The sequence below is a fragment of the Vulpes lagopus genome, chromosome 1, assembly GCF_018345385.1.
Source record: "Vulpes lagopus strain Blue_001 chromosome 1, ASM1834538v1, whole genome shotgun sequence".
In the NCBI taxonomy this organism is placed as follows: domain Eukaryota; kingdom Metazoa; phylum Chordata; class Mammalia; order Carnivora; family Canidae; genus Vulpes; species Vulpes lagopus.
The window spans coordinates 154,403,296-154,419,729 of record NC_054824.1 but is presented as its reverse complement, the minus strand read 5'-3'; the positions used below and the strand labels follow the sequence as shown (position 1 = coordinate 154,419,729).

Here is a 16,434-nt window from a genome sequence, read left to right as displayed (position 1 = left end):
GGAATCAAACCACTGAGTGGATAAATGAGAGAGATCTTGTGGTCCAGATAGATATGACTCTCTATTTGAGAGCACCATTCTTGAAACAAGGAATGACACATATTTCTTAGAGTTTATCAAATGAGCTTTATGTAACATACATTTGATGTTTCTAAATAAGAGTTTTGTGTCTGACTTGATTTCTGATATAATGATTTATAATGGTCCATGAGTGTACAAAATATAGCAGAGGAAGATATTGTTATTGAAAAACAATGGAGATCCAGGTGGATAGTAGTTTTTATTTGGTGAGATGTCCCATAGACTTATTGTACTTACTTGAAGTTCACGCTTCCAATTATTTGGGACAACCTGGGATATGGGAGCAGGACACTGGTCTCAGGATCATGGACTAAATGAGAATAAGAGCAGGAACCAAAAAGATGGTGCCAGAACAGGTTGAAACAGTTAACTCATTTAGTCAAGGAACAGCACCCAGATTATAATAGAACCAGGAAACACAGCTTTTTAAACTGACATCTAAAATTTATATTAACACAACCAAGTGAGGGATGTTGACAGTCAGGGAGAACACACATAGGTTCTTACTGATGACCTTACCAAACTCTACAGCTCTGTCTCCTCCTGAGGTTGACTCAGACTCACAGGCAGCTCTGGAAGAGCAAGTAGCTCCCATCGAAGCTGTAGCTTGACACCTATGCCAAGACACTCATCCAGGACTAAGTTAAGAAGCAGGTAGTTTTTATCATAATAGAATGTGATTTTCAAGGTTGACTTCTAGATTCTTAGTCAGTGAAGGATTCAGATATCTCACCAATTAGCAGACTGTACCTGTTTTGTTTCCCAGATTGTGCTGAAGCTGCCCAAGTACACAGGGTTGTCTGGTGCCAACCAGATAGTCTGGAGATATCACTCCTGGGCATGGTCAGTGTCAATGCCTCCTCTGGTCTGTAGTGCCTTGGAATGCTGTTGGATGCCTGTGAGGCCGACCACCCTGCCCTGAGGCTTAACAGTAATCGGAATAGGAGAAGGTGGTAGTGTAAATAAGACTGCAGTCCTCCTTGCCTGTGTATGTGGACTAAAAAATCCCTGATAACCTCTTGCTCTGCAAAATCCCATACAAACATTCTTTACTTTTGAGTGCAGACTATTTAAGATCTAAGATGTTTGCTTTTTTCTTGAAATAGTATCAGACAGTACAGAGAAGTCTCTTGGTTCCTGATACTCATTGGATCAAATATCTAAAGATGACCATATCTTTCCAAAGTAAAAAAACTGAGTCCATATCAAGGTTATGAGATGACCAACAGTATAAAGAGTTCTTAGAAAAACAGCACTTTGCAAATTTGTGAGGGGGTGGGGATTAGCTAATGTGTGAGTTGTTCTCTTAGTTCTAGAGTTAGCCAAACTTTCTTTAGTTTAGTCCTTATGACTTTCTATTATTGCTTGTTTTTTTGTTTGTTGGAATAAGCTCAAGTGGTTTTACAACATTATAAAATATAACTGCTACTTACTGGATTGTTAAATTAATACCAACACCTTGTATTTGCTAGATGTTTTATACTTTAAAACTATTTCATGTTGCATATTTGATTGTCTTAAATTATTGGCATATTGCATGTGGATTATTAACTATATTCCACAGAGAGGGAAGTTGAGATCCACTGGATAAAGAACTCGTTCACAGTTACATAGCTGCTAATTTAAGCAAAGACATGAAATGAAATACAGATTTCTTACCTCTACACAATTCAAATTGTTGGGAATTCTAAGACTGGCAATTATGCTCTCTCAGCATCTCCTCCTATCCTTAAGCTTTTTAGTTTTTACTGTTTCATATTTCTCATATTCTCTTGTTACTTTCTCATTAGAGTATTCTTGGATGCTTTTTGCATCTGTTGCTCCTTGAGTGCATTGCATACCATTTGATATACTGCCTTGTGCTCTAATATCTGTGTGAGAAACAGCAATTTTTACATTCTATAATTCTGCTTTGGAATTTACCTCTACCTAATCTCTGTAGTTGACTCTTCTTATCTTACCCTACTCAGAAAGGATTTGCCTTATTGGATCTGGCCATTTATCCCTCTAATCTAATATCAGTTTCCAGCAAGGCCCTGCCAAACCATTTCAGAAGAAAGCAGTGCACTCTCCCTGACTGGGAATTAGGAAACAAAACCCTTGCTGTGACTGCATTTAGGCTATGAGCAAGTTATTTGGTTTCTTTCTTTAGTGTGTGATTTCAATAGATTGTAGTAAGAAACTGCAACTTCAAGTTATATGTTTGTTGGATACTTAATGTGTAAGCCTTTGATGCATCAGCTTAATTATGTATGTCGCATGGAATACTAGATAAAATACATACTTTACTAAAAGTTCTGAATTAACAACAAACACCATTGTGGATTGATTAATCATTTAAACATGGTTTTAGTTACATAATAAATATAGTTCATATTGGCTTTCTACTATGTCTTAACATGACTGTCAAATTACATAAGTTCTTATTTTTCAGTTCTTTTTTTTAGCTTTCAGTTCTCGACTTGAGTTTAGTTGTGGAATCACACATAAATTAGCAAATATTTAAATACTTTCTTAACTGCATCACCATTAGCTGTGGAGTGTTTAAGAAAATGTATATTCCAGAGCTTTATCCTAGAGAAAAATGACTTTTCAAAGCAGAGAGTAGGATCCTTTGTTTAAGAAGCTACTTAGATCATTCTGATCTATAGCTAAGGGTGAAAACTATTTTTTGAAGGTATGGGAGTGGAAATGCTTCTGGGGTAAGCTGAGTAGTTTAGACAAAGGTCACTCATTCAGCAGACATGTACTGAATATATGCCTGTGGTATATTCATCTTTGTTGGAGGAACTGAAGCACATGGTAGGATAGCTTCTATCTGGAGGTGCTGGTATTATAGTGAGAATTACCCCAACAAGTACTTTATGGTGTGTATATTATAGAGGAGACTGTACAGTTTCATGACACTAAAGAAGAAGGTCTTAAGTCAGCCCAGATAAGACTTGCATGAGAAATGGGAGGAGGTTCAGAAAAAGTCTCTTAGAGGAATGACACTTGAACATCCTTTCTGGAGAGTTGTCTGAGTTTGTCCTTTTGATAGTAGAAAATAGAACAGAAAAATAAGAGGCCACTACATGTCTGTTAAGAGGAGTGGCACGGTGAAAGCAGCCTTTTGTGAGAGCAGGACTGTGGTTCTAGAGGCAGAAAGTTCCCATGCTGTGTGAGTAGGGGGAAAGAACTGGTAACAAGGTGGTGGTAGTTGAAGAGAGGAAGGTAAGAAAAGGAAACATCAGTGGATTTTGATGTGTGACTTGTTATGGAAATGAAGAGAAATGGGTCAAAGTTCTCCACCTCGATATCAGGCTGGTGGTGCTCCTGGGTAAAATACAGGGGTTGTGGAATAGAGATAGGTGAACAGAGGATGATGAATTCCTCCCTGTTTTTGGTCTTATGTGCATTTGCCCCTGTGTCTAATAGAATGCCTATACTTAGTGGATGCCTTAGTTAAAATATTCATTTGGCTGCATCTACTGGAACCTATAAAGGATGGAAAGTTAATCTTCCTCTTTATGGAAATGTCTGGGCAGGTAAGTGTCCAGGGAGGTAGAGTGGCTCAATTCCACCAGGTTGTCCAGGGATTGATTTCTAAGCTCTCTTGTTGCTTCACTGCCCCTAGGATATATTATGGCGGAAGATAGCTTATTTCCATAATTCTGCCTTTAAGCAGGATTCAAGAAGGAAAGAGGAAATAGAAAGCAAAGAGATTCCTTTTTGAGGCTGTGTTGTATTGCTTTCTATATTCTGTTGTCTCTCTTGGTCACATGGCTATATCTAGGTATCAAGTAGGCTGTGAAAAATGGTGTGTTAGCTGGCCAGCCATATAACCACTAAAACTCAGAAGTTCTATTGCTAAATAACCAAGAGGACTTTGTGGTATAAGTTCTTAAACATGGGACCTGCTGCAAAGGTCATTAGTTTTGTTGACTAAGTATGTTAGTATTTGGTCAATTTTGAGTTGAAGGAGAGAGGGCCTACAAGTGGAAGTGCCCAGGAGGAAATTGAAGACATAGACTTGTAGTCAGAACTGTGAGTAATCCATACAGTATAAATATGTGAGGCCCTTCTAAAGACTATACATGTGCTTGTTAGAGTAGAGAGAAAAGCAGTTTAAAAAAAGGCAGCAGAAGGGCCTTGAGGTTCTTGTAGTTTAGGTGGTTGGAAGTGGAGAGAGAATCCAAGGAAATAATTGGAGAAGTAACCCTCTAAAGACCCTGCAAAATATTGTTTCCTGAGGCAGGAAGAAAAACAAGATAAAATGATATTGTGGAAGGGGTAACAAAATTGAGAAGGACAAAAATAAAAGATGTAGGGGCCAAGGCAAATGTATGAGGGGAGAGAGCTGACTACTGAACAGAACAGAGTATTCAGCTAAGATTTCTAGCTAGCCAGTATTAGACTCCATTCAGAGTCTCAGATCAGATGGACCAGTCTACAGAAGGAATCTGTTCTGTCACAGAAAGACATTGTTTAAAAGATATATAATAAAGTAAAGGTTCTATTGAAAGTATGGAAATATGTCTATGAAACTGTTAGTATGGTTGTATGTGAGAGCTGATACTACGCTGGATAATTATTTCCTACTATTTCAATGCTGAAATTGACACTTAAAGATTGATTATAATTTCTGTAAACAGTAAAAAACAACATATTATTTTAATTTCTATAAATAGCTTCATTTAGGTTAGTTGATTATAATCAACAAGTAGTATGAACCACATTTGATTAATTGGAAAGTTCAAATCCAGTCTAAAATGATTTTCAATATATGATGTTTCAGTTCTCTGTAGTATTGTGTGGTGGAGAGAATTATCTTCCTAACTAACTCAGGGGCCTCATATTCTGGCATTTGTGTCATGTCATTCCCTCGAAGTATACTTTTGACTTGTTTTGCTTATACTATCTAATAGGGAACAAATCTGACATGTTTTTTTGTTTGTTTCTGTTTTTGTTTTAACTGACCTGGAAGTGAGACCTGTTTAACAGCCAAGAAAACTTTGACACATGCCATCATTAGCTTCCTTTATTTTTGAACTTAATAGAAAGGAAATCTAGGTACAAGCTAAATGGTTTAGTGATTTGTCTGAATTTGTTAGATCTTATTGATCCGTGCTGCCCAGTAGAAATATAATGCAAGCCACATATACAATTTTCCATTTTTTAGTAGCCACATTAAAAAAATGCATGAAGAGACAGGCAAAATAATTAAAAAACAAAACAAAACAAAACCAACTCTTTTAAGTCTGCTTATTTCAAGTGCCTGACTAGCTATATGAACTAGTTCAGTATTGGACAGCACTGCTCTAGAGAATTCATCAATCATCTTCTGAGAGTCCTACTGCTATCTTTATTTACCCTGAGGTTGTAGGGAAAGGTACGGGGAATTATGAGTAGATTTTGGGTCAGTGTCATCCTTATCATTCTGGCCTTCCTTCCCCAGGCTTAGTCCATTCAAGCTGCTATAACAGAATGTCATAGACTTGGTGGCTAATGAACAACAGAGATTTATTTTTCACAGTTCTAGAGGTTGAGAAGTCCAAAATGAAGGCACTGGCAGATTCACCATCTGGATTAGAGCCTTCTTCCTAATAGCCATCTTTTTGTTATACCTTCACATGGGAGAAGGGTGAAGGGTCTCTTTGGGGCCTCTTGTTTAGGGCATTAATCCCATTTTTAAGAGTTCCACTCTTAATTACCATCCTGAGGCTCCACATCCTAATACCATAATGTTGGACACAAGGCTTCAACATAGATTTTTGGAAACACAAATATTCAATCTGTGGCACATCAGTACTGTCCTTTGCCCAGGTGCTCCCATCTCAAGCTGTCGTAGTGGAGGACCAGTTTTTAAATCCCTAATCCATTATGTTCTGAAACTTTTGTAAACTACAATATAAATGAATTACCACATAAATGAAATTAGAAAAACCCCAAGAAAGATACACAAATCCAAATTCAACATATAAAATATCACCCCATCATATTGCTGTAAAATTTCTAGTTCTTGCTCTCAATTTCGTACTGGACAGGTAACACAGAGGACTTGACAGCAGCCTATGATCTGCATTTTGAGTAGGCAGCACTTCTTTACATCTGCAGTAATCCTCATATTAACCTGCATATAAAGCATGCCCTCTCTTTTTCAGATCAGGACACAAATATCAAAGTGACTTAGTAAGATGCCCAAGGATGTGACAGTGATGGAGCTGGAATTTTGAACCAGAGTTGCAGCTAACCCACAAGGAGTCTTGTTAGAATTATGGAAAGGTATCCCTTCCCCTGGGCTGGCTGGCTCCCTGCCCTCACTCTACATGCATTGTGGAGCATAGCCTGAACAATGTAGGATATGGTCCTGTCAGACTTACTCATGCTCTCCCTGTCTAGCTTTGCCAGGATAGAAGGGTAAGTGAGTGAGCAGTGAGAAGAAGAGGTAAAGGGAAGACTATGTTTTGTCTCTGTCATTCTACTGTACATTTTTAAAAGAGTATTTATTTATTTATTTATTTATTCATGAGAGACACAGAAAGAGGCAGAGACATAGGCAGAGGGAGAAGCAGTCTCCCTGCGGAGAACCTAATGTAGGACTGGATCCCAGGACCCCGGGGATCATGAGCTGAGCCAAAGGCAGATGCTCAACTGCTGAGCCACCCAGGCATCCCTCCACTCTGCATTTTCATAGAAAGGTGGTTAAAATTGAGATAAAACAAAATTTTATTTAGTGAAAATGAGTAGTTTTCAGAATTCTAGTTTTAAGTTGTGTTCAACCTTAAGCTTTTGGTGTACCTATTTAATTACTGTATGCTGTCCTGCAACTCCAATTATTAGAAATTTCCATACAGTCAGCCAAGTTATGGGGGTTCAAGATAACACAGAAACTGTTTAGCAATCTACAGAAATATGTGTGAACACATCCTTGTTATCTTTGTTGCTCCTACCATCATACATCTACTCTTAATTTTCTAGTACTGGTTTAGTTTATAATTTAATGAAGAAATTTTTTAATAGTACAGACAGTGGAAATAGACCAAGGATATATCTCCTTGATATGATAATCATTCACGATACACACTAGTTAATGTTAATTTGAAACACATTTCTAGTTATGCAATCTAATTATATTAACTATATTAGGGTTGTAAAAGTTTGACTGGGGCCATGTGTATGCTTTTGTTCTCTTTCTATGGCCTAAAATTGCACCTGGTCACAGCAGACATGCCATTGGTCATGTACAATGCCAGGAAGAGAATTAAGGGAGAAGTCATTTGCACATTTCCACCACTGGAAAACTATTTTGAAGTAATAAAAGTCTGGATTTCTTAGGAAATTATCTGGAGGAAGAAGAGATTATTAATTCTCTCATAGACTTAAACTGAGTAATGACAAGTTGGCAGATATTTTATTTTTGAGAAGCCATTTAAAATGCTTCCCTAATTATTTAAACTTTGTATAGCTATTACTGTCCAAGTGAGTACACTTTTTGCTAAGTGTATTCCCAAGACTGTCAAGTGCATTATGCTGAATATTCACTACAGTTTTTTGAAATTAATGGTGCTGTTATTTTTTAAGATGAGGAAACTGAGACTTTAGGATGTTGATGTAGCTTTTCCAGAAAGCTGTATCCAGACCTAGGAATCAGAATCAGCATTTAAAAAAGATCCCAAATAATTCATGTGCATAATAAAGTTTGAGAAATAATGCTTTATTTTCCAGAGTCCATGTTCATAATCTCTACACAGTCCTGCCTCTTTGGGTAATCTAAGATAAAAATTTTAGTAAGAACAGTAGCTGAATCTAATATGTGAATTTAGATAACTTCAAAATAATCCTTTTTTTTTTTTGGTTATATGTTCTAATTTTGTAGATCTCAAATTTGTTAATTCTGCATTTTCCATTTTTCAGCTAAGTTTTCTGAGATCATCTTCTAAGAGTCAACTCTCTCCTCTCCATCGCACCTGTGGTCACTGGGATTCTAAGAATGTTCTAGTTTGATAGCTTCAGGTTCTTGTTATCCAAGGTGTTTTTTTAAAGGATAAATAGTGACTATGGTAGTGTTAATCTACAGAATTATAGAGTTGATATTTTTAGACATCTATCCTCTGCCTTCTAGAATATGATGATAGCTTATTATTTCTACCTTTAATCTTAGGCATTTAAATGTAAAATACAGTTTGTAATAAGTTCATTTGAATTATAACAGAAAAAGCAAGTGAACAGTCTATGAGACATTTAAACATTTTTTAAAATTGAAGTATAGTTGACACATAGTGTTACATTAATTTCAGGTGTACAACATAATGATTCAACATTTTTATATGTTATGCTATGCTTGCCGCAATTATAACCACCATCTCTCCTCATACATCACTATTATAGTATCATTGGCTATATTCTCTATGCTATACTTTTAATCCCATGATTTTATTCATTTTCTAATGGGAAGTCTATCTCTCCCACTCTTCCCCCATTTTGCCCATCCTCCTACCTTCTTCCCCTCTGACAACTAATAGTTTGTTCTCTGTGTTTATGGGTCTATTTCTGTTTTTTTTTTCGTTGTTGTTGCTATCTGTTTGTTCAAGTGTTTTCTTTTTTAGATTCCACATATATATGTGAGATTATATGGCATTTGTCTTTGTCTTGTCTGACTTATTCACTTAGCATAATAACCTATAGGACCAATTATGTTGTCAATGGCAATATTTCATTCTTTTCTTATTGCTGAGTAATATTCCAGTGTATTTGGCTTTCTTCCATATCTTGGCTATTGTAAATAATGCTGCAGTAAACATTGGGGTGCATATGTCTTTTCAAATTGGTGTTTACATTTCCTTTGGGTAAATACCCAGTAAAGGAATTACTAGATCATATAGTATTTCTATTTTTAATTTTTTGAGGAACCTCAGTACTGTTTTCCACAGTGGTTGCACCAATTTTCATTCCTACCAATAGTGCACAAGTGTTCCTTTTTCTTCATATCCTCACAGGTACTTGTTATTTCTTGTATTTTTGATACTAGCTACTCTGACTGATGTGAGATCATATCTCATTATGGTTTTGATTTGCATTTCTTTAATGGTTAGTAATGTTGAGCATCTTTTCATAGGTCTCTTGGCCATCTGTTATGTCTTCTTTGGAAAAATGTCTATTCAAGTTCTCTGCTCATTTCCTAATTGGATTATTGTTATAAATAATAATAGTTATTATTTTTATTAGTGTTGAGTTATATAAGTTCTTTATATATTGTTGGATAGATCTTTTTGCCAATATCTTCTTCCATTCAGTAGGTTACCTTTTTTTGATATACAAAAGGTACATTTTTACATTTAATGTAATGTTACATTTTGTTGATATACAAAAGCGTTTTATTTTGGTGTAGTTCCAATGATTTATTTTTGCTTTTGTTTCTTTTGCCTGAGGAGACATATCTAGAAAAATGTTACTAAGGCCCATGTCAAAGAGATTACTGCCTATGTTGTTGTTCTAGGAGTTTTATGGTTTCAGATCTCACGTGTAGGTCTTTAATCTACTTTGAGTTTGTTTTTGTGTATAGAATAAGAAAGTTGTCTAGTTTCATTCTTTTTCATGTAGCTGTCCACTTTTCCCAGCACCATTTATTAAAAAGACTGTCCTTTTCATTGTATATCCTGTCTCCTTTGTTGTATGCTAATTGACCTACATAATTGTGGGTTTATTTCTGGGTTTTCTGTTCTGTTACATTGATCTATATGTCTGTTTTTTTTGTGCTATACTTTTTTGATTATTATAGCTTTGTAGTATCTCTTGAAATCTGGGATTGTGATACCTCCAGTTTTATTCTTCTTTTTTCAAGATTGCTTTGACTACTCAGTTTCTTTTGTAATTCCATACTAATTTTAGGATTATTTGTTGTAGTTCTGTGAAAAATTCTATTGGTGTTTGATAGAGATTGCATTGAATCTGTAGATTTCTTTGGGTAGTATGGACATTTTAGCAATATTAATTCTTCCAATCTATACTCTGAAAACTATAAAAAATTGATGAAAGAAATTGAAGATGACACAAACAAATGGAAAGATATTCTATGCTCATGGACTGGAGGTCTGTATGACCTTTTAAAAGACTAACTTGTAAACATGAGCCACTCAGGTTTAAAGAACAAGGAAGGATATGCAAATATCAGAACTCTCAGAGATGGTACTTGGAAATCAGTTTGGAAAGTGGACAGGAAGCAATGAGAATCATCAGTGATCCTAGAGTCACTTAAAAGGCCTTTTGAAGTGCAGATTGAGGAAAATCTGAAGCCCATATTTTCTGGCTAGTCAGTTTGTGATAGGGCCCATTATTTTGCATTTTTAATTAAGTTCCTAGGTGATGATCATGCCTGCTGATCCAGGGAGCACACTTTGAGAGCTACTGCACTAAATTTGGGAGGCTTGTTAGAAATTTTTTATATTGATCTATGTAAGATAAAACATATAAATAGATGCTGATAATAGAATTGAAGAGGAAGAGTGGGTTCTAAAAATATAGAGGAATTATAATTGACAAGACTAATAGGGCAGAATGTACAGCTGAAGTAGAGGTAAGAATCTAGATTGATTTCTAGATTTCTAAGTTTAGTAGGTGGATGGAAAACGGTGGTGCCATTATCTCAACATATGGAATAAAAAGAGAAGATGGATAGGTTTTGGAGTGGACTTGATGATGAGTTTGGTTTTAGACATGTCAAATGGAGTTGTGCAGATGCCTGTTAGGAAAGTAGGATACTGTAGAGTTGAAGATACAGTTACAAGAATGAATTTATAAGTGCTGGCATGTATATCTATAGAGGAGAAATGATAGGTCATAAAGTGAACAGAATAAGGTGCTGAGAATAGAACTCTGAAGATTGCCAATATTTAAGGTGAAGTCAGAATAATTCACCTTGAAAGGCTTGAGAAAGGCTGCCAGGAGCTGTGAAATAAAGAGTTTCTATAAAGATGTGATTAGCTTGTCACCACTGCAGAAAGGTTAATTGATATATGGATTCAAATACATTTAGTTTTGTCAGTATCATAGATGGGACCCAGATTGTATTTATCTGAATTTAGAAAGTGTTTTTTTTTAGGACAGGATACATGCCTTTTGTTTTTCTGGTATTAAATTTCTGTTCACTTCTGAAGAAGATAACACTGTTGATAGAAATACTTGGTGTATGACTGGATTCATATTCAAGTTCTAAGCTAATATTTTATCTGAAATTTAATAAAATGTTTAAAGAGCAAATGAAGAATCATAATTTACATATATATGTGTGTATATATACATACATATTCTTTTGAGGAAGCACTGTCTCTTGTGGGGTATTACTCCTTTCTACAAGAAGCTTGCATAAATGAGTGTGGAGGTTTTTGTGGTTGGTCCTTCTGAAAGTGTTTCGTTTTTTTCTCCACCCCCATCCCTTCTGGGGAACCAGGAATGCTGTTATTGCTATTAAGAATATTGTTTTACTCTGTGACTTTATGACAGCTGGGCATGATTATTTTATTAGTTTACTGATTGGTCCAAGTTAAACGAAAAAGAAAGACAAGGTCATCAAATGTGATAACTGTTAGGGCAGCTGTCACTTCTGGTAATCTGACCATAACCTTTTTTTCCTTTTCCTCTAGTGTTTTTTTCTAAGCAGACTTATAACAAAACCATGAGAGTTAAATAGAAATTGCTGCCCTTCAGGACCTGGGATAATGGTTTCATAAGCAGGATTTATCAGTGGTGTGTTAGTATCTGGAGAAGATAGTTTAAATGTGTATGTCCATAGCAGCATGCCTACCTCTGTTTTAGGAAAACTTCTTGTGGGGTATGTGGATTGACTGACTCGTTAGGACTCTCTGGAAAGCCAGATTTGAGATTGAGCAGACATAGCCGTTTGGATTTGCTGCTTGTATTCCTCTATTAATTAGTTGGAAAGTTCCCCACAAAACATGGCCAAATGCAGAATGAGAGGGACTGCCAGTAAAAGAGTGAGTTTTCTGAAGGACCAGAATCAAAGCACGTTTTCTGTTTTGTGCTCACACAGATCTGTTCTAACAGATTCTCTGTGTGTAGACTTTACTATTCACTTGTTGAATACTTTTAAAAATTCAGGCTGCAAATTATCGAAACTGTGTTTATTGTTTCACAGAGACCAAACTAATACCCTAAGCTATTAGAAATTTTACTCAATGACAGATCAGTCTCTTAAAAGACTGGTAAAGGGCATGCTATTGAGGCTGATGGCATGAAGATGGTAGATTTTGAAGATGTAAGACGTAAAACACAAAAGTTCTTTTTAGATCAGTTTTGAATACTTTAAGTAAAGACCTTAAGTTGTATGTTCTTCATTTAGGATTAAAAAGAACATGTTATCGAGCATATCATTGGAGTTCAAATTGACATTTCCCCCTTTTCCTTTCTTTGAGCAGGTGGTCAAGTTATTAAGCAACAAAAGATCACAAGCAGTTGGAATATTAATGTCTAGCCTTCATTTAGATATGAAAGATATACAACATGGTAAGTATAAAAATAAAAATTCAGGTTTTGAATACCCAAATTTGGGCTGAAGGATGTGCTGTTTGGTGGTAAAGTTATTTTAGAGCTTTTGAGATTAGTATGTTTCCTATAAGTGTTACCAAACTTTCTATCATGATTGTTTCTGGAGGAGTTACTAGTAATGTGTCTTTTATGTTGTTTCTGTATTTTGCTAAAAGCCTAATTCCCAGGCGACATAGTCTGCATTAATAAATACTTAATTTTTAATTCATCAGAAATACTAGTCCCACTGTGCTTTGTAGCTAATTAGATAATATCTGAGGGTATTTACATCTGGATGTCCTGCTCAGAGTGACTGATAACAGGAATGATAGTGGAGTATGTCTCAGCCATTGAAAATACCTGAAGATAGTGTACTGGAGAGATAAATATGTTGAGATTTCAATCTCAAGTGTTTGATGAGCTAACATAAATGTTCTAACAGATTGGCTTCAACCAATGTAGGAGTTACATGGATGCTTGTTTTGATTGTTATTATTTTAAGAATGTTTTTATGATTAGAGATGTTGACTAGTAGACTGGATTGCTATGTGTAGTAATTAAATGAAAACTCAGATGTGCTTAAGAGGCTGAATGATCATTTGTTTCAGATGTCTGTAAGCATTGGACAAGTAAGGAGGCATTTTCTCTTAGTCTTCCTTTTCCGAGATACGATGAGATGCTGAAAGAATCACAAAAACAAATTTATCGTGTATAGCTTTTTAGGGTAGAAAACTGTTCCTCTTCTTTCAGTTATTTGGTGTGACTATATGTAAACTCCTGGGCTTTTCTATGCATGGAGGGATTGAATTATTTTTTTTAAATAAGCATCAAAGATAGTTTCAAATGATTCTTGCCCACTGATACTGTTGGTGATCCAGACATATGGAAGCAGTAATATCATGGCCTGGTGTTATTTCTTTTATGTTGTTGTTTTAATTTATATTTTTAACAAGGCTTATAAAATATTCTCCTATGTTTAGAGTTAGGGAGACTTTAACATTTTCTAAGTGGCTTTAATGTCAATATTTTAAATACTTGAAATCCATCCTCTCATTAACAGGCATTCCTATACTGTATCTTCCTATCACATTTGTGCTGAGAGATATTGTCCAAAGGTGAATAGAGGAATTAAATTTATATTCAGATTGTCCCATAAGCTGCCCCCATAGCCTTAGAATAGATTTAAAGCAGATTGAATTATCCAATGGAATGCCAGTTTACCTATTAAAGAAATGTGGTTTCAAGTATAACACAGACTTTATAAATCATGAAAACATTTAACTGGCTTTCTAGCTTACCCCTGTATGAATGTGGATTCTATTTGTTAGCCTTAAAATATTGTGTGGAATAATTCATAAATAGCACAAGCCTGGGATGCTTTGTCAATTGATGAGTAACTCTTAATCATAATTTAAGTTTTTATTAAACTGTTTTGATGGTGAGGAGACTTCCTCAAACTGAAGCATTGGGGGTAGTAGTCATAGAACAGGACGCCAAGGCTGGCGCCAAGAAGTACTTGGCGTTTCTAAAGCTGGCAGATGTAGTCCAGTTAAGTCATAGAATGAAATCTGAAAATAATGATATGGTCCTTTCCTTCAGTCAAATATTCAACCCGGGTTGAGTTAATAATGAGAACCTTATGAACAAAGGAGTCCGCCTAACATCTGTGTCTGTGGTAAAGCCAGTGAGAGTTCATTGAAAATTTGCTAGCTTAACATGCAACGCTAACAATAACATGGCATGAACGTCAGTAGTTGAAGGGTCACACAGAATTATGCATAAACTTTATCCTATTAGGATATGAAGTGGTTGCTTGAGTCACTTTGAAACCCTGTACACGGTTTTCTAAAAAACAACCGTCTTAAAATTAAAGTCTGAAGAAGCAAGTAGTGTGCCTCTCAGTGAACAAAGTCCTGTTCTGTCTCAGTATGTTGTCTGGAACCATGATTTACATGTGTGAATCACTTGTGGCCTCTAGAATAAATTTGACTTCTATCAGGATATGCCTCCACTGAGAAATCCACAGAAGCATAAACATCATTGATTTTGGTTGTAAAAGCAGCCACAGAATTTATCTAGACCTCAGTGTCATCTTGTAGAAGAGCAAACAAGACCTTTTTGGTCATCAGGTTTCTTTTTCAAGGTCACAAAGCAGGTTAGTGGAACAGACTAAACTTGGGCTCAGCCCACTTCACTCTCTGGTCCTGTTCTTTTCATTCATATCAGCTGCTGCTTCAAGATTATGCTTTTTCTACAAGCAGCCTCAGTATCTTGAAACAAAATCTATGTAACCTTGTATAACAAGAATAGTTTTTTTTTTTCTCTTTTTCTCTTTTCCCTTACCAAAACTCTGGAAAAGTTTAGAGTTGAGTTTACTCTGTAATGTTTCTATTTTTAAAGTGCCACATTAGAGTCATCAGTGTAGAAGGTTTGGATGAGAGGTGCCAAAAGTCTAATCGTGGTCTTCCCACCATATCCAGTGAACACCACACCCTGCTCCAGACTCAAAGGTATTTTCTACAATAGCACATGTAGAGTCCTCAGTGTCACACAGAGTCAAAGGGTAGAGAGGGAGAAAGGATCAGTTTCTTACCTAAGTTTACTAACAATACAAGTGAAGCAGTCCCAAATAATTAACTGTGTGCATGTGCGTGTGCCCATGTGTGCATGTGAAGGTTATGGTGAAGACGTGAGCTGCTCTAATACAGTGTAAATGTGTCTGGTACCTTCTAAACTATCCTGTAAATTATAGCGGTTTTCCAATGGGAATGGTGAGATTGTGGTGTGCCACCTCTAGAAAACAAAACATTCCAATCCTTTAGAATAATTTGGAGTCTAGGATGAAGGTGCTTTTTAGAAATGACTTACCTAGTGTGCTAGAGTGTAGGGTCATTATGGCTTTAGGATCTCCTTAAATTGAGCTCTAAGGATCCCCTGGAGTAATGCCTGAGTTTTTTTTCCCTGGGTACATAGCACTTTGAGTTCCAGTTTATTGTCACGTATGTAGGTCTAGAATCTCTACTTTGGGTGGGCCCTGTGTTTTAATATTTGGCCTTTGGCTGCATCTGGCTGTCAATAGTAAGTTAAGATTTGTTGGGATAGGGCTAAAGCAGTTTCTGAACTGGCTTGTTTTTCTGCATTCTCTCTTGATTAGCATGGTAATTCCTATCTTGCCTGCTTTTTGATGCTTTTAAGATAATTGATAAATATTTCTTTTTTTTTAAAATTTTTATTTATTTATGATAGTCACAGAGAGAGAGAGGCAGAGACACAGGCAGAGGGAGAAGCAGGCTCCATGCACCGGGAGCCCGATGTGGGATTCGATCCCGGGTCTCCAGGATCGCGCCCTGGGCCAAAGGCAGGCGCCAAACCGCTGCGCCACCCAGGGATCCCTGATAAATATTTCTTATCCATGATTTTAAATTGCTCTCAATGGGAGGATTAATTCCAATCATCTAGCCTATTATTGTCACTATGAGAGTATCCTGTAGCTCTCTAATTGAGTTGTGTGGAAAGAGAGGAAAGTTTCTGTACAGCATTCCATCCGTATTTCAGAAGTCAGTGTGGTAGTCACAGCTTCAGGCTCATTCTGGTAGAAAATAGTAGCTGCAGAGCAGTTTGAAATTTCATGAGGCTCAGTTTTATGTCACACAGTCTCAGTACTAGGTAGAATATTGAACTGTGATAATTTTGTGAGTGGAGGGGGTTGCTATGACTAATATCACTTGGGCAGTCAGTGCAAAGTGGAAATTTTGCAGGCACATCAGGAGTAGGGTAACTCTCCTATCAGATCAAATGGAGATAAATTTCTGACATGATTCTCCATTATAT

General features: G+C 36.2%; 1 protein-coding gene across 2 annotated transcripts in view; it reads left to right on the top strand.

The window, feature by feature from the left end:
• Nucleotides 1-16,434, top strand: part of FMN2 (formin 2) — a 369,098-nt gene that overhangs the window by 151,252 nt on the left and 201,412 nt on the right. For both annotated transcript variants that reach the window (XM_041773384.1, XM_041773378.1), the window contains one exon: nucleotides 12,495-12,582. In XM_041773384.1, the coding sequence (XP_041629318.1) occupies nucleotides 12,495-12,582 (88 nt within the window). The remainder of the gene's footprint in view (nucleotides 1-12,494; nucleotides 12,583-16,434) is intronic.